Source organism: Glandiceps talaboti, chromosome 6 (genome assembly GCF_964340395.1).
Source record: "Glandiceps talaboti chromosome 6, keGlaTala1.1, whole genome shotgun sequence".
NCBI lineage: Eukaryota > Metazoa > Hemichordata > Enteropneusta > Spengelidae > Glandiceps > Glandiceps talaboti.
In genome coordinates, this window is record NC_135554.1 from 2,916,433 (window position 1) to 2,941,449 (window position 25,017).

Genomic DNA, 25,017 nt, shown 5'->3' on the forward strand with positions numbered 1-25,017 from the left:
GTTGTACAAATGGATGTATAATTGTGTTCTAATAGTTATAAGGTAAGTGTTGTACAAATGAATGTATAATTGTGTTCTAAAAGTTATAAGGTAAGTGTTGTACAAATGAATGTATAATTGTGTTCTAAAAGTTATAAGGTAAGTGTTGTACAAATGAATGTATAATTGTGTTCTAATAGTTATAAGGTAAGTGTTGTACAAATGGATGTATAATTGTGTTCTAAAAGTTATAAGGTAAGTGTTGTACAAATGAATGTATAATTGTGTTCTAAAAGTTATAAGGTAAGTGTTGTACAAATGAATGTATAATTGTGTTCTAAAAGTTATAAGGTAAGTGTTGTACAAATGAATATATAATTGTGTTCTAATAGTTATAAGGTAAGTGTTGTACAAATGAATATATAATTGTGTTCTAAAAGTTATAAGGTAAGTGTTGTACAAATGGATGTATAATTGTGTTCTAATAGTTAGGTAAGTGTTGTACAAATGGATGTATAATTGTGTTCTAAAAGTTATAAGGTAAGTGTTGTACAAATGGATGTATAATTGTGTTCTAGAAGTTATAAGGTAAGTGTTGTACAAATTAATGTATAATTGTGTTCTAATAGTTATAAGGTAAGTGTTGTACAAATGGATGTATAATTGTGTTCTAATAGTTATAAGATAAGTGTTGTACAAATTAATGTATAATTGTGTTCTAAAAGTTATAAGGTAAGTGTTGTACAAATGGATGTATAATTGTGTTCTAATAGTTATAAGGTAAGTGTTGTACAAATGAATATATAATTGTGTTCTAAAAGTTATAAGGTAAGTGTTGTACAAATGAATGTATAATTGTGTTCTAAAACTTATAAGGTAAGTGTTGTACAAATGAATATATAATTGTGTTCTAAAAGTTATAAGGTAAGTGTTGTACAAATGAATGTATAATTGTGTTCTAATAGTTATAAGGTAAGTGTTGTACAAATGAATATATAATTGTGTTCTAAAAGTTATAAGGTAAGTGTTGTACAAATGAATATATAATTGTGTTCTAAAAGTTATAAGGTAAGTGCTGTACAAATGGATGTATAATTGTGTTCTAGAAGTTATAAGGTAAGTGTTGTACAAATGAATGTATAATTGTGTTCTAAAAGTTATAAGGTAAGTGTTGTACAAATGAATGTATAATTGTGTTCTAAAAGTTATAAGGTAAGTGTTGTACAAATGAATATATAATTGTGTTCTAAAAGTTATAAGGTAAGTGTTGTACAAATGAATATATAATTGTGTTCTAAAAGTTATAAGGTAAGTGCTGTACAAATGGATGTATAATTGTGTTCTAGAAGTTAGGTAAGTGTTGTACAAATGGATGTATAATTGTGTTCTAAAAGTTATAAGGTAAGTGTTGTACAAATGGATGTATAATTGTGTTCTAAAAGTTATAAGTGTTGTACAAATGGATGTATAATTGTGTTCTAATAGTTAGGTAAGTGTTGTACAAATGGATGTATAATTGTGTTCTAAAAGTTATAAGGTAAGTATTGTACAAATGAATGTATAATTGTGTTCTAAAAGTTATAAGGTAAGTGTTGTACAAATGGATGTATAATTGTGTTCTAATAGTTAGGTAAGTGTTGTACAAATTAATGTATAATTGTGTTCTAATAGTTATAAGGTAAGTGTTGTACAAATGGATGTATAATTGTGTTCTAAAAGTTATAAGGTAAGTGTTGTACAAATGGATGTATAATTGTGTTCTAGAAGTTATAAGGTAAGTGTTGTACAAATGAATGTATAATTGTGTTCTAAAAGTTATAAGGTAAGTATTGTACAAATGAATGTATAATTGTGTTCTAAAAGTTATAAGGTAAGTGTTGTACAAATGGATGTATAATTGTGTTCTAATAGTTATAAGGTAAGTGTTGTACAAATGAATGTATAATTGTGTTCTAAAAGTTATAAGGTAAGTGTTGTACAAATGGATGTATAATTGTGTTCTCAAAGATAGGTAAGTGTTGTACAAATGGATGTATAATTGTGTTCTAAAAGTTAGGTAAGTGTTGTACAAATGGATGTATAATTGTGTTCTAATAGTTATAAGGTAAGTGTTGTACAAATGAATGTATAATTGTGTTCTAAAAGTTATAAGGTAAGTGTTGTACAAATGGATGTATAATTGTGTTCTAATAGTTATAAGGTAAGTGTTGTACAAATGAATGTATAATTGTGTTCTAAAAGTTATAAGGTAAGTGTTGTACAAATGAATGTATAATTGTGTTCTAATAGTTATAAGGTAAGTGTTGTACAAATGGATGTATAATTGTGTTCTAGAAGTTATAAGGTAAGTGTTGTACAAATTAATGTATAATTGTGTTCTAAAAGTTATAAGGTAAGTGTTGTACAAATGGATGTATAATTGTGTTCTAGAAGTTATAAGGTAAGTGTTGTACAAATGAATGTATAATTGTGTTCTAAAAGTTATAAGGTAAGTGTTGTACAAATGAATGTATAATTGTGTTCTAAAAGTTAGGTAAGTGTTGTACAAATGGATGTATAATTGTGTTCTAAAAGTTATAAGGTAAGTGTTGTACAAATGAATGTATAATTGTGTTCTAATAGTTACAAGGTAAGTGTTGTACAAATGGATGTATAATTGTGTTCTAAAAGTTATAAGGTAAGTGTTGTACAAATGAATGTATAATTGTGTTCTAAAAGTTATAAGGTAAGTGTTGTACAAATGAATGTATAATTGTGTTCTAAAAGTTAGGTAAGTGTTGTACAAATGAATGTATAATTGTGTTCTAAAAGTTAGGTAAGTGTTGTACAAATGGATGTATAATTGTGTTCTAATAGTTAGGTAAGTGTTGTACAAATGAATGTATAATTGTGTTCTAAAAGTTAGGTAAGTGTTGTACAAATGGATGTATAATTGTGTTCTAATAGTTACAAGGTAAGTGTTGTACAAATGAATGTATAATTGTGTTCTAATAGTTACAAGGTAAGTGTTGTACAAATGAATGTATAATTGTGTTCTAAAAGTTATAAGGTAAGTGTTGTACAAATGGATGTATAATTGTGTTCTAATAGTTAGGTAAGTGTTGTACAAATGGATGTATAATTGTGTTCTAGAAGTTATAAGGTAAGTGTTGTACAAATGGATGTATAATTGTGTTCTAGAAGTTAGGTAAGTGTTGTACAAATGGATGTATAATTGTGTTCTAAAAGTTATAAGGTAAGTGTTGTACAAATGGATGTATAATTGTGTTCTAAAAGTTATAAGGTAAGTGTTGTACAAATGGATGTATATTTGTTTTCTAGAAGTTATAAGGTAAGTGTTGTACAAATGGATGTATATTTGTTTTCTAGAAGTTATAAGGTAAGTGTTGTACAAATGGATGTATAATTGTGTTCTAATAGGTAAGTGTTGTACAAATGAATGTATAATTGTGTTCTAGAAGTTAGGTAAGTGTTGTACAAATGGATGTATAATTGTGTTCTAAAAGTTACAAGGTAAGTGTTGTACAAATGGATGTATAATTGTGTTCTAAAAGTTATAAGGTAAGTGTTGTACAAATGAATATATAATTGTGTTCTAAAAGTTATAAGGTAAGTGTTGTACAAATGGATGTATAATTGTGTTCTAATAGTTAGGTAAGTGTTGTACAAATGAATATATAATTGTGTTCTAAAAGTTATAAGGTAAGTGTTGTACAAATGGATATATAATTGTGTTCTAATAGTTAGGTAAGTGTTGTACAAATGAATATATAATTGTGTTCTAAAAGTTATAAGGTAAGTGTTGTACAAATGGATATATAATTGTGTTCTAATAGTTAGGTAAGTGTTGTACAAATGAATATATAATTGTGTTCTAATAGTTATAAGGTAAGTGTTGCACAAATGGATGTATAATTGTGTTCTAAAAGTTATAAGGTAAGTGTTGTACAAATGAATGTATAATTGTGTTCTAAAAGTTAGGTAAGTGTTGTACAAATGGATGTATAATTGTGTTCTAAAAGTTATAAGGTAAGTGTTGTACAAATGGATGTATAATTGTGTTCTAATAGGTAAGTGTTGTACAAATGGATGTATAATTGTGTTCTAGAAGTTAGGTAAGTGTTGTACAAATGGATGTATAATTGTGTTCTAAAAGTTACAAGGTAAGTGTTGTACAAATGAATGTATAATTGTGTTCTAAAAGTTAGGTAAGTGTTGTACAAATGGATGTATAATTGTGTTCTAAAAGTTATAAGGTAAGTGTTGTACAAATGGATATATAATTGTGTTCTAAAAGTTACAAGGTAAGTGTTGTACAAATGAATGTATAATTGTGTTCTAAAAGTTAGGTAAGTGTTGTACAAATGGATGTATAATTGTGTTCTAAAAGTTACAAGGTAAGTGTTGTACAAATGAATGTATAATTGTGTTCTAAAAGTTAGGTAAGTGTTGTACAAATGGATGTATAATTGTGTTCTAAAAGTTATAAGGTAAGTGTTGTACAAATGGATATATAATTGTGTTCTAATAGTTACAAGGTAAGTGTTGTACAAATGGATGTATAATTGTGTTCTAAAAGTTAGGTAAGTGTTGTACAAATGGATGTATAATTGTGTTCTAGAAGTTAGGTAAGTGTTGTACAAATGGATGTATAATTGTGTTCTAAAAGTTATAAGGTAAGTGTTGTACAAATGAATGTATAATTGTGTTCTAAAAGTTATGAGGTAAGTGTTGTACAAATGAATGTATAATTGTGTTCTAAAAGTTATAAGGTAAGTGTTGTACAAATGAATGTATAATTGTGTTCTAAAAGTTATAAGGTAAGTGTTGTACAAATGGATATATAATTGTGTTCTAAAAGTTATGAGGTAAGTGTTGTACAAATGAATGTATAATTGTGTTCTAAAAGTTATGAGGTAAGTGTTGTACAAATGAATGTATAATTGTGTTCTAAAAGTTACAAGGTAAGTGTTGTACAAATGAATGTATAATTGTGTTCTAATAGTTATAAGGTAAGTGTTGTACAAATGAATGTATAATTGTGTTCTAAAAGTTATAAGGTAAGTGTTGTACAAATGAATGTATAATTGTGTTCTAAAAGTTATAAGGTAAGTGTTGTACAAATGGATATATAATTGTGTTCTAATAGTTATAAGGTAAGTGTTGTACAAATGGATGTATAATTGTGTTCTAAAAGTTATAAGGTAAGTGTTGTACAAATGAATGTATAATTGTGTTCTAATAGTTAGGTAAGTGTTGTACAAATGAATGTATAATTGTGTTCTAAAAGTTATAAGGTAAGTGTTGTACAAATGAATGTATAATTGTGTTCTAATAGTTAGGTAAGTGTTGTACAAATGAATGTATAATTGTGTTCTAAAAGTTATAAGGTAAGTGTTGTACAAATGAATGTATAATTGTGTTCTAATAGTTAGGTAAGTGTTGTACAAATGAATGTATAATTGTGTTCTAAAAGTTATAAGGTAAGTGTTGTACAAATGAATGTATAATTGTGTTCTAAAAGTTATAAGGTAAGTGTTGTACAAATGAATGTATAATTGTGTTCTAATAGTTATAAGGTAAGTGTTGTACAAATGAATGTATAATTGTGTTCTAAAAGTTAGGTAAGTGTTGTACAAATGGATGTATAATTGTGTTCTAAAAGTTATAAGGTAAGTGTTGTACAACTGAATGTATAATTGTGTTCTAATAGTTAGGTAAGTGTTGTACAAATGGATGTATAATTGTGTTCTAAAACTTATAAGGTAAGTGTTGTACAAATGAATGTATAATTGTGTTCTAAAAGTTATAAGGTAAGTGTTGTACAAATGGATGTATAATTGTGTTCTAATAGTTAGGTAAGTGTTGTACAAATGGATGTATAATTGTGTTCTAAAAGTTATAAGGTAAGTGTTGTACAAATGGATGTATAATTGTGTTCTAATAGGTAAGTATTGTACAAATGAATGTATAATTGTGTTCTAATAGTTATAAGATAAGTGTTGTACAAATGGATGTATAATTGTGTTCTAATAGGTAAGTGTTGTACAAATGGATGTATAATTGTGTTCTAATAGTTATAAGATAAGTGTTGTACAAATGGATGTATAATTGTGTTCTAATAGTTATAAGGTAAGTGTTGTACAAATGGATGTATAATTGTGTTCTAATAGGTAAGTGTTGTACAAATGGATGTATAATTGTGTTCTAATAGTTATAAGGTAAGTGTTGTACAAATGGATGTATAATTGTGTTCTAAAAGTTATAAGGTAAGTGTTGTACAAATGAATATATAATTGTGTTCTAATAGTTATAAGGTAAGTGTTGTACAAATGAATATATAATTGTGTTCTAAAAGTTATAAGGTAAGTGTTGTACAAATGGATGTATAATTGTGTTCTAATAGTTAGGTAAGTGTTGTACAAATGGATGTATAATTGTGTTCTAAAAGTTAGATAAGTGTTGTACAAATGGATGTATAATTGTGTTCTAATAGTTAGGTAAGTGTTGTACAAATGAATGTATAATTGTGTTCTAAAAGTTATAAGGTAAGTGTTGTACAAATGGATGTATAATTGTGTTCTAAAAGTTATAAGGTAAGTGTTGTACAAATGAATGTATAATTGTGTTCTAATAGTTAGGTAAGTGTTGTACAAATGAATATATAATTGTGTTCTAAAAGTTATAAGGTAAGTGTTGTACAAATGAATGTATAATTGTGTTCTAAAAGTTATAAGGTAAGTGTTGTACAAATGGATGTATAATTGTGTTCTAAAAGTTATAAGGTAAGTGTTGTACAAATGAATGTATAATTGTGTTCTAATAGTTAGGTAAGTGTTGTACAAATGAATGTATAATTGTGTTCTAAAAGTTATAAGGTAAGTGTTGTACAAATGGATATATAATTGTGTTCTAATAGTTATAAGGTAAGTGTTGTACAAATGGATGTATAATTGTGTTCTAAAAGTTATAAGGTAAGTGTTGTACAAATGAATGTATAATTGTGTTCTAATAGTTAGGTAAGTGTTGTACAAATGAATGTATAATTGTGTTCTAAAAGTTATAAGGTAAGTGTTGTACAAATGAATGTATAATTGTGTTCTAATAGTTAGGTAAGTGTTGTACAAATGAATGTATAATTGTGTTCTAAAAGTTATAAGGTAAGTGTTGTACAAATGAATGTATAATTGTGTTCTAATAGTTAGGTAAGTGTTGTACAAATGAATGTATAATTGTGTTCTAAAAGTTATAAGGTAAGTGTTGTACAAATGAATGTATAATTGTGTTCTAAAAGTTATAAGGTAAGTGTTGTACAAATGAATGTATAATTGTGTTCTAATAGTTATAAGGTAAGTGTTGTACAAATGAATGTATAATTGTGTTCTAAAAGTTAGGTAAGTGTTGTACAAATGGATGTATAATTGTGTTCTAAAAGTTATAAGGTAAGTGTTGTACAACTGAATGTATAATTGTGTTCTAATAGTTAGGTAAGTGTTGTACAAATGGATGTATAATTGTGTTCTAAAACTTATAAGGTAAGTGTTGTACAAATGAATGTATAATTGTGTTCTAAAAGTTATAAGGTAAGTGTTGTACAAATGGATGTATAATTGTGTTCTAATAGTTAGGTAAGTGTTGTACAAATGGATGTATAATTGTGTTCTAAAAGTTATAAGGTAAGTGTTGTACAAATGGATGTATAATTGTGTTCTAATAGGTAAGTATTGTACAAATGAATGTATAATTGTGTTCTAATAGTTATAAGATAAGTGTTGTACAAATGGATGTATAATTGTGTTCTAATAGGTAAGTGTTGTACAAATGGATGTATAATTGTGTTCTAATAGTTATAATATAAGTGTTGTACAAATGGATGTATAATTGTGTTCTAATAGTTATAAGGTAAGTGTTGTACAAATGGATGTATAATTGTGTTCTAATAGGTAAGTGTTGTACAAATGGATGTATAATTGTGTTCTAATAGTTATAAGATAAGTGTTGTACAAATGGATGTATAATTGTGTTCTAAAAGTTAGATAAGTGTTGTACAAATGGATGTATAATTGTGTTCTAATAGTTAGGTAAGTGTTGTACAAATGAATGTATAATTGTGTTCTAAAAGTTATAAGGTAAGTGTTGTACAAATGGATGTATAATTGTGTTCTAAAAGTTATAAGGTAAGTGTTGTACAAATGAATGTATAATTGTGTTCTAATAGTTAGGTAAGTGTTGTACAAATGAATATATAATTGTGTTCTAAAAGTTATAAGGTAAGTGTTGTACAAATGAATGTATAATTGTGTTCTAAAAGTTATAAGGTAAGTGTTGTACAAATGGATGTATAATTGTGTTCTAAAAGTTATAAGGTAAGTGTTGTACAAATGAATGTATAATTGTGTTCTAATAGTTAGGTAAGTGTTGTACAAATGGATGTATAATTGTGTTCTAATAGTTAGGTAAGTGTTGTACAAAAGAATGTATAATTGTGTTCTAAAAGTTATAAGGTAAGTGTTGTACAAATGAATGTATAATTGTGTTCTAAAAGTTAGGTAAGTGTTGTACAAATGGATGTATAATTGTGTTCTAATAGTTAGGTAAGTGTTGTACAAATGAATGTATAATTGTGTTCTAAAAGTTATAAGGTAAGTGTTGTACAAATGAATGTATAATTGTGTTCTAATAGTTAGGTAAGTGTTGTACAAATGAATGTATAATTGTGTTCTAAAAGTTATGAGGTAAGTGTTGTACAAATGAATATATAATTGTGTTCTAATAGTTATAAGGTAAGTGTTGTACAAATGAATGTATAATTGTGTTCTAAAAGTTATAAGGTAAGTGTTGTACAAATGGATGTATAATTGTGTTCTAAAAGTTATAAGGTAAGTGTTGTACAAATGGATGTATAATTGTGTTCTAAAAGTTATAAGGTAAGTGTTGTACAAATGAATGTATAATTGTGTTCTAAAAGTTATAAGGTAAGTGTTGTACAAATGGATGTATAATTGTGTTCTAAAAGTTAGGTAAGTGTTGTACAAATGGATGTATAATTGTGTTCTAATAGTTATAAGGTAAGTGTTGTACAAATGGATGTATAATTGTGTTCTAAAAGTTATAAGGTAAGTGTTGTACAAATGGATGTATAATTGTGTTCTAATAGTTATAAGGTAAGTGTTGTACAAATGAATGTATAATTGTGTTCTAAAAGTTATAAGGTAAGTGTTGTACAAATGGATGTATAATTGTGTTCTAATAGTTAGGTAAGTGTTGTACAAATGAATGTATAATTGTGTTCTAAAAGTTATAAGGTAAGTGTTGTACAAATGGATGTATATTTGTTTTCTAGAAGTTATAAGGTAAGTGTTATACAAATGGATGTATAATTGTGTTCTAATAGTTAGGTAAGTGTTGTACAAATGAATGTATAATTGTGTTCTAGAAGTTATAAGGTAAGTGTTATACAAATGGATGTATAATTGTGTTCTAATAGTTAGGTAAGTGTTGTACAAATGAATGTATAATTGTGTTCTAGAAGTTATAAGGTAAGTGTTATACAAATGGATGTATAATTGTGTTCTAATAGTTAGGTAAGTGTTGTACAAATGAATGTATAATTGTGTTCTAAAAGTTATAAGGTAAGTGTTGTACAAATGGATGTATATTTGTTTTCTAGAAGTTATAAGGTAAGTGTTATACAAATGGATGTATAATTGTGTTCTAATAGTTAGGTAAGTGTTGTACAAATGAATGTATAATTGTGTTCTAGAAGTTATAAGGTAAGTGTTATACAAATGGATGTATAATTGTGTTCTAATAGTTAGGTAAGTGTTGTACAAATGAATGTATAATTGTGTTCTAGAAGTTAGGTGAAATCGGAACACAGTCATCTGGAACTACATTAGGTAAGTGTTGGATGTATAATCGTGCTCTTCTTGAAATCTTGTCATACAAGGGTTGAGTACTTACCAGTTTGAGATCAGGAAGGGAGACTATGTTGGGTCTTTAATCAGTTTTGACATGTACCTTACAGGTTTTTATGATAGCAAACATGTTTTTGTCAATGACAATCTGACATTGTCTAATAAATACTGTACAGTATGACCTACATGTCTAGCACTATACGTGAGGAGGTCACTACAATTTATCTTTGATAGGATTGACACTTTTGTGGTCAACTGATGTTTTTACATCATGTAATCACACAAACAAAGAAGAGGTTGAATGTTCTTCCCAACCCACTAAACGGCAATGCAATACTACCATACAATTAACATGCTAAGCTCAATTAACACGGCATGCATAGTGTGGCAGACAGCTATGGAATAGTCTGTACACTTATCTCAATTAACATACATGCAGTGTGGTAGACAGCTATGGAATAGTCTGTACACTTATCTCAATTAACATACATGCAGTGTGGTAGACAGCTATGGAATAGTCTGTACACTTATCTCAATTAACATACATGCAGTGTGGTAGACAGCTATGGAATAGTCTGTACACTTATCTCAATTAACATACATGCAGTGTGGCAGACGGCTATGGAATAGTCTGTACACTTATCTCAATTAACATACATGCAGTGTGGTAGACAGCTATGGAATAGTCTGTACACTTATCTCAATTAACATACATGTGGTGTGGCAGACAGCTATGGAATAGTCTGTACACTTATCTCAATTAACATACATGCAGTGTGGCAGACAGCTATGGAATAGTCTGTACACTTATCTCAATTAACATACATGTGGTGTGGCAGACAGCTATGGAATAGTCTGCACACTTATCTCAATTAACATACATGCAGTGTGGTAGACAGCTATGGAATAGTCTGTACACTTATCTCAATTAACATACATGCAGTGTGGTAGACAGCTATGGAATTTATATTCATTGTTTATCATTGTAGTATCCAGCTATCAGCCATTGTTGAACAACCTGGTCTTTCATGAACCAAAACATAAGTCTATTATAATATATCTCAGTGGTTATCAAGTGCGTCATGTGTAGAACAATACACAATAGAAACAAAACATGTAGATTTCATTTCATTACATAGAACAAAAAGTATTGTTATAATCAGTCAAGTAATACAACAAGTCAACCTTGCCAAATGATTATCAATTTGATCATTAAATATAACTACAAACAGTTACTACAAACAGTTTTCTGGTGAAAGCCATCACAGTGTTTTAGCAGTACTGTTACAATGACTGTTTGTGATAGCTGAGCTGACTGGATGGAAGCTGGTGAAGCAAGTGTATCACCAGTGGAAAGAAAAGACCCCTACAAGTAGAGAAATGATTGACATGTACAATTATAGGTTTTGTCATTTGGAAGTCATTCCTGAAGTGTGGCATCTCAAACAAATTTGATGACCCCAAAGATGATGAAGATCTGGAGATAAATGCCAAAGAGATCTCAGGGAAGAGATTACAGAAAGAATACTAGCTGATATATTTGACATTGATAACGAGGAATGAAAACATCCTTTGGTTTGATTATAAGCGTGAGGAATATATCTAAGCATACTGATTTGTATCATGTGTACACAACTAAATGACTCTTGTCAGGGCCACCACATCCTTCAACAAGTGACATAGTGTTCAAAATATCTCTGCCGTTTAAATAAATGGTACAGGAGATGGACAAATTGAATCTTTGATGTTTTATTAATGAGCATTGTCTAGAAACAGTTCAATTATGCTATAATTAAAAATAACCATAATAGTGAAGTGTCTGTGGTTCCCAGGCCAACATCACGTAGGTCATAATCACTGATAAACTTGGGCAAAAACTCCCCTACAAAACATATCTCTCATCATAATTGGCTTGACAAGAAATTTCTTCATTCTATGAGTGGTAAAAATTGTTTATTTTTATAGTTGTCGTTCATCATGGTAGAATTGTACTTGATGACAAATTACTCCAAACTTTGCCAAACAACAGAAAATTACACACATATGAACTTGGCATGAACAAATTTAAATCTTAATAGATTCTCAGCTGTTATTGAAAAGAGTATCCTGTAGCCACAAACAACAATCTTCTTCATAAACAAATAATTATTGAGAGTTTTTAATGAAAATTATCACATGCATCTAGATAATCATGTCCCACTGTATTGCTGTGGAGAAATTGTGAGCTTTACTTGACCAATAATTGTCCGTATCATGACCCGGCATACTTTGCCCAAATAAGGTAAAGTAAACTAGAGAGAAATGTTAAATTACTTTCTTTTTAGTTGCTACTGTATCATCACTGATCACTGCATACAGAAGCTGACACATTGAGAGTAGTTTTCTTGGCAACACTGGTGATAGTTTATAGTTAAATGCATAAAGTCCACCATTCATATGATTGTGTATCATTAGATGTAGCAGAAACATACAAAATGAAAAATACAAAGATGTATGTATGATGTATGTATGTATGTAAGTTTCATAAATTCCACATTATTGACATTCCTACCTATACTTTTTACATATTTCAGTGATTTCATTTTACTACCACTTTTCAATCTGTGTGAATTAAAGAGTGTGAACACATACCTGACACTGTCTATAGCAATCTGCTTGGTGATACAGCCTTGGCTTTCATTGATAGTAACAACTAATTTCTAAAAAATGGCAATAAATAATCACATCCTATATTGTCTCCAAAGATGTCCAAATTACTGATTTCAAACATATTTTAGTATTTCTTGAGGTATATAAAAACCTTTACAACCTAGATATTGTTTTTATGGTCCTTGGTAGAATGGTTTGCAGAGCTCTCCAAAAGTCAACTAGGCCCTTCTAAAGTTAACATAGGTCTGGAAACCCTGTATCTGGTCATGTCAACTTCACGATGATTGAAAGTTCAGAATACAGTTACTTTGTGTAACTTACTTCTAAATGTTTGAAAGTTCAGAATACAGTAACTTTGTGTAACTTACTTCTAAATGTTTGAAAGTTCAGAATACAGTTACTTTGTGTAACTTACTTCTAAATGTTTGAAAGTTCAGAATACAGTTACTTTGTGTAACTTACTTCTAAATGTTTGAAAGTTCAGAATACAGTAACTTTGTGTAACTTACTTCTAAATGTTTGAAAGTTCAGAATACAGTAACTTTGTGTAACTTACTTCTAAATGTTTGAAAGTTCAGAATACAGTAACTTTGTGTAACTTACTTCTAAATGTTTGAAAGTTCAGAATACAGTAACTTTGTGTAACTTACTTCTAAATGTTTGAAAGTTCAGAATACAGTTACTTTGTGTAACTTACTTCTAAATGTTTGAAAGTTCAGAATACAGTAACTTTGTGTAACTGTTACTTCACGATGTTTGAAAGTTCAGAATACAGTAACTTTGTGTAACTGTTACTTCACGATGTTTGAAAGTTCAGAATACAGTAACTTTGTGTAACTGTTACTTCACGATGTTTGAAAGTTCAGAATACAGTAATTTGGGAAACTTTTAACATTAACCTTGTTTGTAAGTAATTTAAAGCTATTGAGACTGACAGTTTTACATGTAAATAAAATGTCACTACTCACAAACATGTAATGATGAGTTGATTGCTTCATGCATTATTGTTCTTATCAGGTGTCAGGGTTGCCTCCAGAGAGACTGTAAAAAAACAATGAGAGGAAGTAGTGAGTCACAAAAAAGATAGAATTGTCAGATATTTTCACTTCACTTTAAGGAATGATCAGTTTTTACGGCCGGGGATGGGCCAGTGACTTCTTGTTCATGATGTACTTAAAAATAGTGACCCCCTGCGATTCAGCCACAAAACAATCGAACCCCCTCTGACAAATAAAAAACACAGTGAACCCCCCTGACTGAGAAGTATGATTGTCTGTTCATGGACCTGCAAAATATTCATGGTTTAGTAACCAAAAGTTCTAGGATATCTCTTAGACTGAGTGAACTATTACCATTATAGATTAATTCAGCTAATTATAAAGTACAATATTAGAAATGGAGTTAATATAATTGTAAACCTAGGGGTTTCAGTAAGTTTCAAAGTAGGGAGAGAAATTGAAAAAGTATTGGGAGAAGTGCACGCTACGCACGTGCGCAACTGCTATACAAGTGCAGGGGGGGGGGAAGAGGGAAGGTTTGGGAGGTAAGAGCTTTATGAAAGCTATGGTAAGAGCTTTTTGAAAAATGAACACCTTTTGGAGGCCATTTAGAGCACCATTGAGGTAAAACACAACTTAGTTATATCATTAAAGTATCACTAATTTTAGGGTTTCAAAAGTTTAAATCATTTCAAGTTAAATTGACACAAATAATAATAAAAAAAGATCAAGTAGAAAGTGAGAAAATTTGGGAAAGACATGCACAGTGGAGGTCAGTTACCATTTAGAGATACAAATTCATTGAATTATTTGAAAGTGTGTCTCTATTGGCTATGTTTGTGTGCAATTCAAAATGTTCAGGTCAATGGAGGCACAGATTTTAGAGTCCATCCAGTAAACTTCCAGGTATTTCATTTCTTATGTGTTACGTGTACAGCTAGACATTTAAGTTTTTATACCACATGATGACACAATTATGCAACTCATGGCCTGCAATATTGAGAAGTCATTTCTAACAAAACTGTTGCTTAAAAGGTGCAATGTTCTGTCTCCATGTCATATGCTTGGGATGTATCAAGAGACAAAGAGTTTATGTTACACACACACACACACACACACACACACACACACACACACAATACACACACATACACACACGACACACACACACACACACGACACACACACACACACACACACACACACACACACACACACACACACACACACACACACAATGGACAGACGCTACACCATGCCTAAGCACTACTGAACATTATCAGTTCAGTTGTGCTAAAAATGAGTTGGTCACCATGCAGTGATTACAATGATCTCAAAATGTATCCTTGCATCTACTTTAAAATGACCACCAAAAAGCGAGTGTTAAACTGTCTAGGAAAACCATAAGTTGATGATTGTTTAAAAACAACACAGAGAACAATTACATTTCTGTATGTGACAATAACAAGCTTTAATTGACAATAATTATAACAACAAATTTTTGGGTGATTCAAACTAATTTGATTTTCAAATAAATTGGTTGAGAGGTACACACTTTTGTAAGAACTATTAGAGATACACGTAGTGTTGACAAAGGTAAAAATACAATCTGACAGTAAACATGTTTACATGGATGGACTAAACATACAAAAATAGCCTTGATTTGTTATCGGCTGAAGTAAGTCTAAAGTTCATGTAAGCACTCATGTTTTTATCTGAAGTCAGTAACACATTGACACTGAAGTCAGTAACACATTGACACTGTAGTCAGTAACACATTCACACTGTAGTCAGTAACACATTCACACTGTAGTCAATAACACATTGACACTGTAGTCAGTAACACATTGACACTGTAGTCAGTAACACATTGACACTGAAGTCAATAACACATTGACACTGTAGTCAGTAACACATTGACACTGAAGTCAGTAACACATTGATACTGTAGTCAGTAACACATTGACACTGTAGTCAATAACACATTGACACTGTAGTCAATAACACATTGACACTGAAGTCAGTAACACATTGACACTGTAGTCAGTAACACATTCACACTGAAATCAGTAACACATTGACACTGTAGTCAGTAACACATTGACACTGTAGTCAGTAACACATTCACACTGTAGTCAGTAACACATTGACACTGTAGTCAGTAACACATTGGCACTGAAGTCAGTAACACATTGACACTGAAGTCAGTAACACATTGACACTGTAGTCAGTAACACATTGACACTAAAGTCAGTAACACATTGACACTGTAGTCAGTAACACATTGACACTGTAGTCAGTAACACATTGGCACTGAAGTCAGTAACACATTGACACTGAAGTCAGTAACACATTGACACTGTAGTCAGTAACACATTGACACTAAAGTCAGTAACACATTGACACTGTAGTCAGTAACACATTGACACTGTAGTCAGTAACACATTGACACTGTAGTCAATAACACATTGACACTGAAATCAGTAACACATTCACACTGAAGTCAGTAACACATTCATACTGAAGTCAGTAACACATTGACACTGTAGTCAGTAACACATTGACACTGTAGTCAGTAACACATTGACACTGTAGTCAGTAACACATTGACACTGTAGTCAGTAACACATTGGCACTGAAGTCAGTAACACATTGACACTGAAGTCAGTAACACATTGACACTGTAGTCAGTAACACATTGACACTAAAGTCAGTAACACATTGACACTGTAGTCAGTAACACATTGACACTGTAGTCAGTAACACATTGACACTGTAGTCAGTAACACATTGACACTGTAGTCAATAACACATTGACACTGTAGTCAGTAACACATTGACACTAGTCAGTAACACATTGACACTGAAGTCAGTAACACATTGACACTGTAGTCAGTAACACATTGACACTGTAGTCAGTAACACATTGATACTGAAGTCAGTAACACATTATTGACACTGTAGTCAGTAACACATTGACACTGTAGTCAGTAACACATTCACACTGTAGTCAGTAACACATTGACACTGTAGTCAGTAACACATTCACACTGTAGTCAGTAACACATTGACACTGAAGTCAGTAACACATTGACACTGAAGTCAGTAACACATTGACACTGTAGTCAGTAACATATTGACACTGAAGTCAGTAACACATTGACACTGAAGTCAGTAACACATTGATACTGAAGTCAGTAACACATTGACACTGTAGTCAGTAACACATTGACACTGTAGTCAGTAACACATTGATACTGTAGTCAGTAACACATTGACACTGAAGTCAATAACACATTGACACTGAAGTCAGTAACACATTGACACTGTAGTCAGTAACACATTGATACTGAAGTCAGTAACACATTGACACTGAAGTCAGTAACACATTGACACTGTAGTCAGTAACACATTGACACTGTAGTCAGTAACACATTGACACTGTAGTCAGTAACACATTGACACTGTAGTCAGTAACACATTGACACTGAAGTCAATAACACATTGACACTGAAGTCAGTAACACATTGACACTGTAGTCAGTAACACATTGATACTGAAGTCAGTAACACATTGACACTGAAGTCAGTAACACATTGACACTGTAGTCAGTAACACATTCACACTGAAGTCAGTAACACATTGACACTGTAGTCAATAACACATTGATACTGTAGTCAGTAACACATTCACACTGAAGTCAGTAACACATTGACACTGTAGTCAGTAACACATTCACACTGTAGTCAGTAACACATTGACACTGTAGTCAGTAACACATTGACACTGAAGTCAGTAACACATTCACACTGTAGTCAGTAACACATTGATACTGTAGTCAGTAACACATTGACACTGTAGTCAGTAACACATTGACACTGTAGTCAGTAACACATTGATACTGTAGTCAGTAACACATTGACACTGTAGTCAGTAACACATTGACACTGTAGTCAGTAACACATTGATACTGTAGTCAGTAACACATTGACACTGTAGTCAGTAACACATTGACACTGTAGTCAGTAACACATTGACACTGTAGTTTACCACATCACATTATACGGCTGCATTCTATTTTCTATTAGTATGTGCAAGTATTTGGTTGTCATTTAAAATTTGCCGCATACCCTGGACAGCACTTTATTTTGATGACCTAGGGAGTATAGGGACTGTTATGTTTGACTTTTTCCACTACATGCATGACTTTGAAATACACTAAAAACAAATGGAAATCAATTTACAGACAATGGAGATATCACGTCAACACAATTAACATAAATTGCTACTGTCCGTTTACCAACTATGTATAACTGTACACTTGACTATGCATTATGTATATTACATGATGGTGTTGGTGTGAGGGGACTATGCATTTAATATGTATAAACTGACTTCCTGGGGGGGGGGGGGGTCTATGCACTTTTGTGTATGACTTTGCACTATGGTCATCATTCCAACTTTTTTTTGGAAATTTGGTTATTTAACCTTCAATCTATATATATATTTGGAAAGGTCATTCAATAAAGAATACAAAACAAATGACACATTGGATATAAAATTACACTACCTAATTATATATTATGCATATTAAAGAGAGCAGCCTATATGTCTTCTATGCGTTATTCAAAATGGGGCATTTATATAAGAAATTTACTTGATAAATATAGTGAGAACAGCATTTGGTCAAATCTTTGCAAATTCAATTATACAATCAAAAAAGTTCATGATAATTTATGTAAAGAATTTTGTAAATCTTGGTTCAGGGAATTACATAATGACATTAGAAGAAATAGTACTGATAAAAACAAATTGAGAACATATAGATTGTTCAAAACAGATTTTGTTTTTGAGAAATACCTTGTTCATATTAAAAATCCTGTCCATAGAACACTAGTGTCTAAATTTAGAATTTCAGATTATAACATTCAAATGGAATTGGGAAGGCGTTGTACTCCTAAGATTCCTGCGGATGAAAGATTCTGTAAATTTTGTCAAAATATGGTAGAAGATGAATTTCATCATTTAATCATTTGTTCTCATTACATAAATGAGAGAAAGAAACTTTTTTCTTCTCTTTCATTAAGTAATTACAATTTTCATTCCTTAGATAACAAAAGTAAATTTTTACATATTTTGTCTGCAGATGATAAACTTTCTCTTGGAAACTTTCTTGTTAATGTAAAAAATATAGCAGTTGGCTAAATGATTGTATTTTATTTACTTATTTTTGTATGCTTTACCATGCTCGCTAAAGCATGATGTTACGCAATAAAGATTGATTGATTGATATATTCAAAATGGCTGCCAGTAAGTGATTTTAGCCCCACTTTTTAACTATTCTAGATTGAAATGTTAGGTTTGACAGCTTGTAGCTCCAAGTGAGCTCAACATTCTGTACGTGAGATTTCCCCTCACCTTCCAAGGCGTAAGATTGTCTATGGGGATGGTGGGGGTGTACGCCCATAGAAAGGGTATTATATGTATGTACCGTGCTTTTGACCCCCCCCCCCCCTTTATCGACTCATGTAGACTTTTGAGTCTTGATTTTTAAAGCATTGTGTAGAGGTTTGACCCACCTCTTTGAATGCACGGATGACTTTTGACCCCATATTTTGAATAAGGTTGTTTCCATGGTTTTTTTCAGTCAACTGTATCAGAAGCATAGAGTTTGTAGAGTTTGTGGTTGTAACTTTTGTCCACCAGGGTACATATGTACCCATTACCCACCCGAGTGTTCCTTCCCCCCCCCCCCCCCCCTTGGAGAATACCGCTGAAAGAGAAAACTAGCCAGGGAAAGGTGAAATGTTTTTTATATCACCACAAAAATCTACCAGTCAATTGATCAATTACACAAAAATAGTTTTTATTCAATCACAAGAATCAATCAATCAATCAATCAATCAATCAATCAATCGAGCGATCGATCGATCAATCAATCAATCAATTACATGCCCGCGTTCCCCTGTAGTTTAGGATAGCGGAATAGTGTAGCGCGCGATAGCCGTTCTCAAGTCTACAGGGTAGGCATCTTGAGACACAAGTGGCTCAAAACCACGTACTGTACATACATGATATAATATCTCAAAACCAGTACAGGGACACAAGTGGCTCAAAGCCAGTGCAGTCACTCTGGATTATCGACTCTTGATATATTCTCATAATTACGCTACCTTAGAGTTACATTCTGTCTCTCCAGGTGCTCTAGCAGCAGTGACGTTCTGTTCTGTTCTGACGTTTTGTTGGAATACAAGTCCGTGAGTTTTACGAGGGGTTTTCCTAGGCTTTGATATAACGCCCCCAACGGCAATAAAACTCTATCAAGATGGCGACCTCCTTGTAGTTGTCAGACATGACGTACTCGCACGAGCACGGCGATTTCGGAGTCATATGTTCCCTATGATGTACCCTGAAGACCTCACACTAATTTCTTGCCAGTCAAAAACGACTTACAACTCCAACTGTTCGCTTCTCCCGATTTTTCCATGGTTTGTTACTACTAGTGTACACTTGCACGATACAGCAAGTTACTTATTTGATCAACAAAGAGTTTTTGAAGTAAACAGAGAGGCTAGAAGTAGAAACACTTACACAAGTTGCAAACCTAACTGACATTGAGGAAAGCCAACATGGCCGAAAGTGGTGCACACCCTCAAAGAGAACCAGATATTACGGTAGAAAATATCGAAACGGTAAGTTCTGCGAGCAACACTGTTAAAATATGTTAACAAATAATTGTAAATCGATAAATAATAGCTAAGGACATTAAATAGTGACCAGAGTATAATGGAGTGTATATGTATATTAGAAGTTCACTGTTCAGGTGTGTGGAGGAAAGTAATGGGGTGACGTCATTACAGTGTCCTAAAACGGCTACGGGAGTGTATGTCCTCGCCTGACCTAAATGTTATTGATTTTCACACACACACACACACACACACACACACACACACACACACACACACACATATACACACACATACACACACACACACATATATACACACACACACATACACACACACACACACACACACACACACATACACACACACACTTTAGTTGATTAACCATTCGTTAATACGATCTCTAGACTTCGAAATTACCTTCAGATGTGGATTAAAATATAGGTGTGAGGAACGGTTGTTTGGCAGAGCTATTATAGAAAAACTTGGTACAGAACAAAAGAATATCGCGTAATCCTCACTAAGATAGGACTGATGCAATGACCCAGGATTGAAACAATTATATATTCCTATGATATGAAATTCTAGTTCAGCAATGTGCAGACAAACAGTAGCTTACAACTTACATTTTATTTGTTTGGAGTTTCATTAAAAACAAATGGTTACAGGTGATACGTAAAACAAGGTGATAAGATTTCTATAAGTTATTAATACATGTAGATGTGAGTGCCCTAGCCAGTTGAATCACAGACAAGTAACTACTTACTTGTCTGTGGTTGAATATAGTTAGCCAACTGAAATACAAGTAGTCTGTGTAAATCAGCAAGAGGATACAATGACAAATCCTTTTCAATGTTTTGATACCACAGGCCCTCCATCAGCTGTACTATGATCCAAACCTAGCTAACAAAGACACTGCACAGAAATGGCTGATAAGAGCACAGAGGGTTCCCCAAGCATGGCAATATTGTTGGGCGCTACTGGACTTAGAAAAGGTAAGTCAACGTGATGCCATCCATTGTATTGTGAGCCAACAATGGTAAGTCAATGTGATGCCATCCATTACATTGTGAGCCAACAATGGTAAGTCAATGTGATGCCATCCATTACATTGTGAGCTAACAATGGTAAGTCAATGTGATGCCATCCATTACATTGTGAGCCATTAATGGTAAGTCAGAATGATGCCATCCATTACATTGTGAGCCAACAGCGGTAAGTCAAAGTGATGCCATCCATTACATTGTGAGCCAACAATGGTAAGTCAATGTGATGCCATCCATTACATTGTGAGCCAACAATGGTAAGTCAATGTGATGCCATCCATTACATTGTGAGCCATTAATGGTAAGTCAATGTGATGCCATCCATTACATTGTGAGCTAACAAAGGTAAGTCAATGTGATGCCATCCATTACATTGTGAGCCATTAATGGTAAGTCAGAATGATGCCATCCATTACATTGTGAGCCAACAGCGGTAAGTCAAAGTGATGCCATCCATTACATTGTGAGCCAACAATGCATGGTAAGTCAAAGTGATGCCATCCATTACATTGTGATAGTACAAAGGTAAGTGAAAATGATGCCATCCATTACATTGTGAGCCAACAAAGGTAAGTGAAAATGATGCCTTTGTTTGTTAGAATACATTGTAGTGTAATACAGGCTGAATTTGTATGAACTCTGATCAATGACTTTCTTTCTTCTTGAACTGTACAGCCCCCAGAAGTTCAGTTCTTTGGTGCTAGTGCATTGCATATAAGAATATCAAGATCCTGGTGAGTACAAATCAGTTCACAATTATCATCAATTTCATCAAAACATTGTGAAAAAACCCCAGAGACATGAGAAGAAGGGATGGGAAGGGGGAAGTGTAAGGAAACATTGAAGGAAACATCTTGGAGGGGCAAGTGCTGCCTGGTAAGTTCTAAAACATCTAACAATTTTTAAGGATTTTGTTAGCTAAAACAATGAACCATGTTGATGGGTTGTCAAGCTATATGGGGGGGGGGGGGGGCTGTATACTATAATTTGAGGTCACAAGTCAGGAACACTCAGCTACATTGAGGTCACAAGCCAGGAACACTCAGCTACATTGAGGTCACAAGCCAGGAACACTCAGCTACATTGAGGTCACAAGCCAGGAACACTCAGCTACATTGAGGTCACAAGCCAGGAACACTCAGCTACATTGAGGTCACAAGCCAGGAACACTCAGCTACATTGAGGTCACAAGCCAGGAACACTCAGCTACATTGAGGTCACAAGCCAGGAACACTCAGCTACATTGAGGTCACAAGCCAGGAACACTCAGCTACATTGAGGTCACAAGCCAGGAACACTCAGCTACATTGAGGTCACAAGCCAGGAACACTCAGCTACATTGAGGTCACAAGCCAGGAACACTCAGCTACATTGAGGTCACAAGCCAGGAACACTCAGCTACATTGAGGTCACAAGCCAGGAACACTCAGCTACATTGAGGTCACAAGCCAGGAACACTCAGCTACATTGAGGTCACAAGCCAGGAACACTCAGCTACATTGAGGTCACAAGCCAGGAACACTCAGCTACATTGAGGTCACAAGCCAGGAACACTCAGCTACATTGAGGTCACAAGCCAGGAACACTCAGCTACATTGAGGTCACAAGCCAGGAACACTCAGCTACATTGAGGTCACAAGCCAGGAACACTCAGCTACATTCAAATATACATGTTCCTACATTAGTACATGTAGCTGGACATTTGACAAGTTTGAATATTCAGAATACTATTAATACATGTATTTCAAGAGTTTTGAGATATTTCTATAAAATATATACCTATCATAATATTTAACCCCATAAAAAGGATTATAACTGTAGTCAAAGTAATGGCTAAAGTCCTTGGGCAACATTTGTGCAACTATAGATATGGGCCAGGGTATAATAACTTATCATCTGGAGCTCTCTGGAGGAAAGGTGATTTATAAATACTTATTATTATTATCATGTACAACTAATTGATATAATTTTTAAAGAAAGTTTCTATTATCCTCATAGTACTGTCGATATGAACTGCAGTACCATTGTCACTAACATTGCCTGATATCTCTATTGTAGGAATGAACTGCACCCTGACCAGTATGCAAACTTGAGGACTCAGTTGTTTCAAAATATTTTTACCTTTGCAAGTAAGACTAGAATTGTGTTAACCAGGCTGTGTGTAGCAGTAAGTATGAAAAATGTTGAATCACAAAACTATTAGATAGACTAGTGTGGCATTTGATGGGGATATTTCTAGAGATGTGTCATCAATCTTGCATGTTGCCAGCAATTAACACATATGAATACTGCGATGGAGATGGTGGAAATTGATTTTTAAATCACCAAAATTTGTAGTCCATGTGCTATGAAAGGTAAAAATTTTACGAGAGGCCAGAGTCCTGTAAATTACTTATACTGAGTGTTTATTGTCATTTAAGATTGATTTGGGTGTTTTTTGAGGCTTGATAAGAGGGACAGAGAAAGACCTTGAGTGAACCCTTGTGTTTTTTTATAGTGATAGGTACAAAAAACATATCTAGTATACCCCCATGAGTATCTGTTTATTTGCTGGTTTATTTAATTATTTTATTTGTCCCTATACTTGTCGTTCGTTCGTTCGTTCGTTTGTTTGCTTGTTCATTTGTCATTTATTTGATAGTTTATTTATTTATTTATTTGTTTGTTTTGTTTTGTTTGTCACACAGTTCCTGGGTCCCCTGTGTATAGGCTACATGTATCCACATATTTACAACTTGCCAAAGTGAGGTGTGTTCAGTGTATAGGCCTCAGGGAACCCAGGAATCGTGTGCAAATGTTGACACATTTCGTTGCTCTTTCCATTATCTATGCATAGAAAGTGATAGAAAAGTACAAGTGTGTGTGTGTGTGTGTGTGTGTGTGTGTGTGTGTGTGTACGCACGTTGTGTGTGTGTGTGTGTGTGTGTGTGTGTGTGTGTGTGTGTGTGTGTGTGTGTGTGTGTGTGTGTGTGTGTGTGTGTGTGTGTGTGTGTGTGTGTGTGTGCATGTGTGTGTGCAAAAACTGCCTGACAGATTGCCTTGGTATTTGGTTGGGACATTACTTTTGGTGTCTAGTTAGGGCAAAATGATCTTATCACCGGTATGTGATTTTGGTAAAAAAATGTCATTTTTGGTCAAAAAATTTAAACTCAAAAAGTACAGGGCAGATTGAACTGAAATTTAGTGGGAACATTCTCAGGGGTGTGTAGATTAAGATTTGTTTATGACAAGATGATTCCATCAGTGATATGCAAATTAGGGCTGAAAATGTGTCTTTTTGGTCAAAATTCCAAAACTAATGATCAGATTGGGCTGACATTTAATGGGGATATATCTGGTGGTGTATAGATGAAGAAATATTAAGCATATAATGATCTCATTAGTGATATGCAAATTGGGTGTACAAATGTTCATTTTGGTCAAAAATTTAAATCTAAAAAAGTATTTGGCCAATGAGACTGAAATTTGGTGAGATGTTTCTAGAAGTGTTATTCTGCAGATTTTGTTTAAATCATTTTGAAACAATTGGCCTTAGCAACCATGACCATGCCCTTAGTAACAACCAAATGTCAGTATATCAGGGATTGGTGTTGCTTTAGGATCTATTTTATCTCAATTTATCTCATTTGCATAGCCAGCAGTGAAAATACCAGTTTTAGTTGTGACTGTACAGCAGCAACGTACACAGTGGTACATATGTAATACTTGATATACATGTACTTATATCTCAGAATATTGTTAT

The 25,017-nt window shown here is 32.7% G+C and overlaps 1 protein-coding gene and 1 long non-coding RNA gene across 2 annotated transcripts in view; one reads left to right on the forward strand and one right to left on the reverse strand.

Moving 5' to 3' along the window:
- LOC144436110 (uncharacterized) overlaps positions 1-19,786 on the reverse strand; it is a 35,531-nt gene extending 15,745 nt beyond the window's left edge. The window contains exons 1-2 of the long non-coding RNA XR_013480932.1: positions 19,717-19,786; positions 13,514-13,586 (exon numbers count right to left, since the gene is read on the reverse strand). This is a non-coding gene — a long non-coding RNA (uncharacterized LOC144436110). The remainder of the gene's footprint in view (positions 1-13,513; positions 13,587-19,716) is intronic.
- Positions 19,787-19,864: 78 nt separating this feature from the next.
- The window catches only part of LOC144436277 (importin-13-like), a 92,606-nt gene continuing 87,453 nt past the window's right edge, over positions 19,865-25,017 (forward strand). Inside the window, exons 1-4 of the mRNA XM_078125024.1 lie at positions 19,865-20,235; positions 21,099-21,224; positions 21,951-22,009; positions 23,334-23,442. Coding sequence (XP_077981150.1) covers positions 20,173-20,235; positions 21,099-21,224; positions 21,951-22,009; positions 23,334-23,442 — 357 coding nt within the window. The 5' untranslated portion in view covers positions 19,865-20,172. The remainder of the gene's footprint in view (positions 20,236-21,098; positions 21,225-21,950; positions 22,010-23,333; positions 23,443-25,017) is intronic.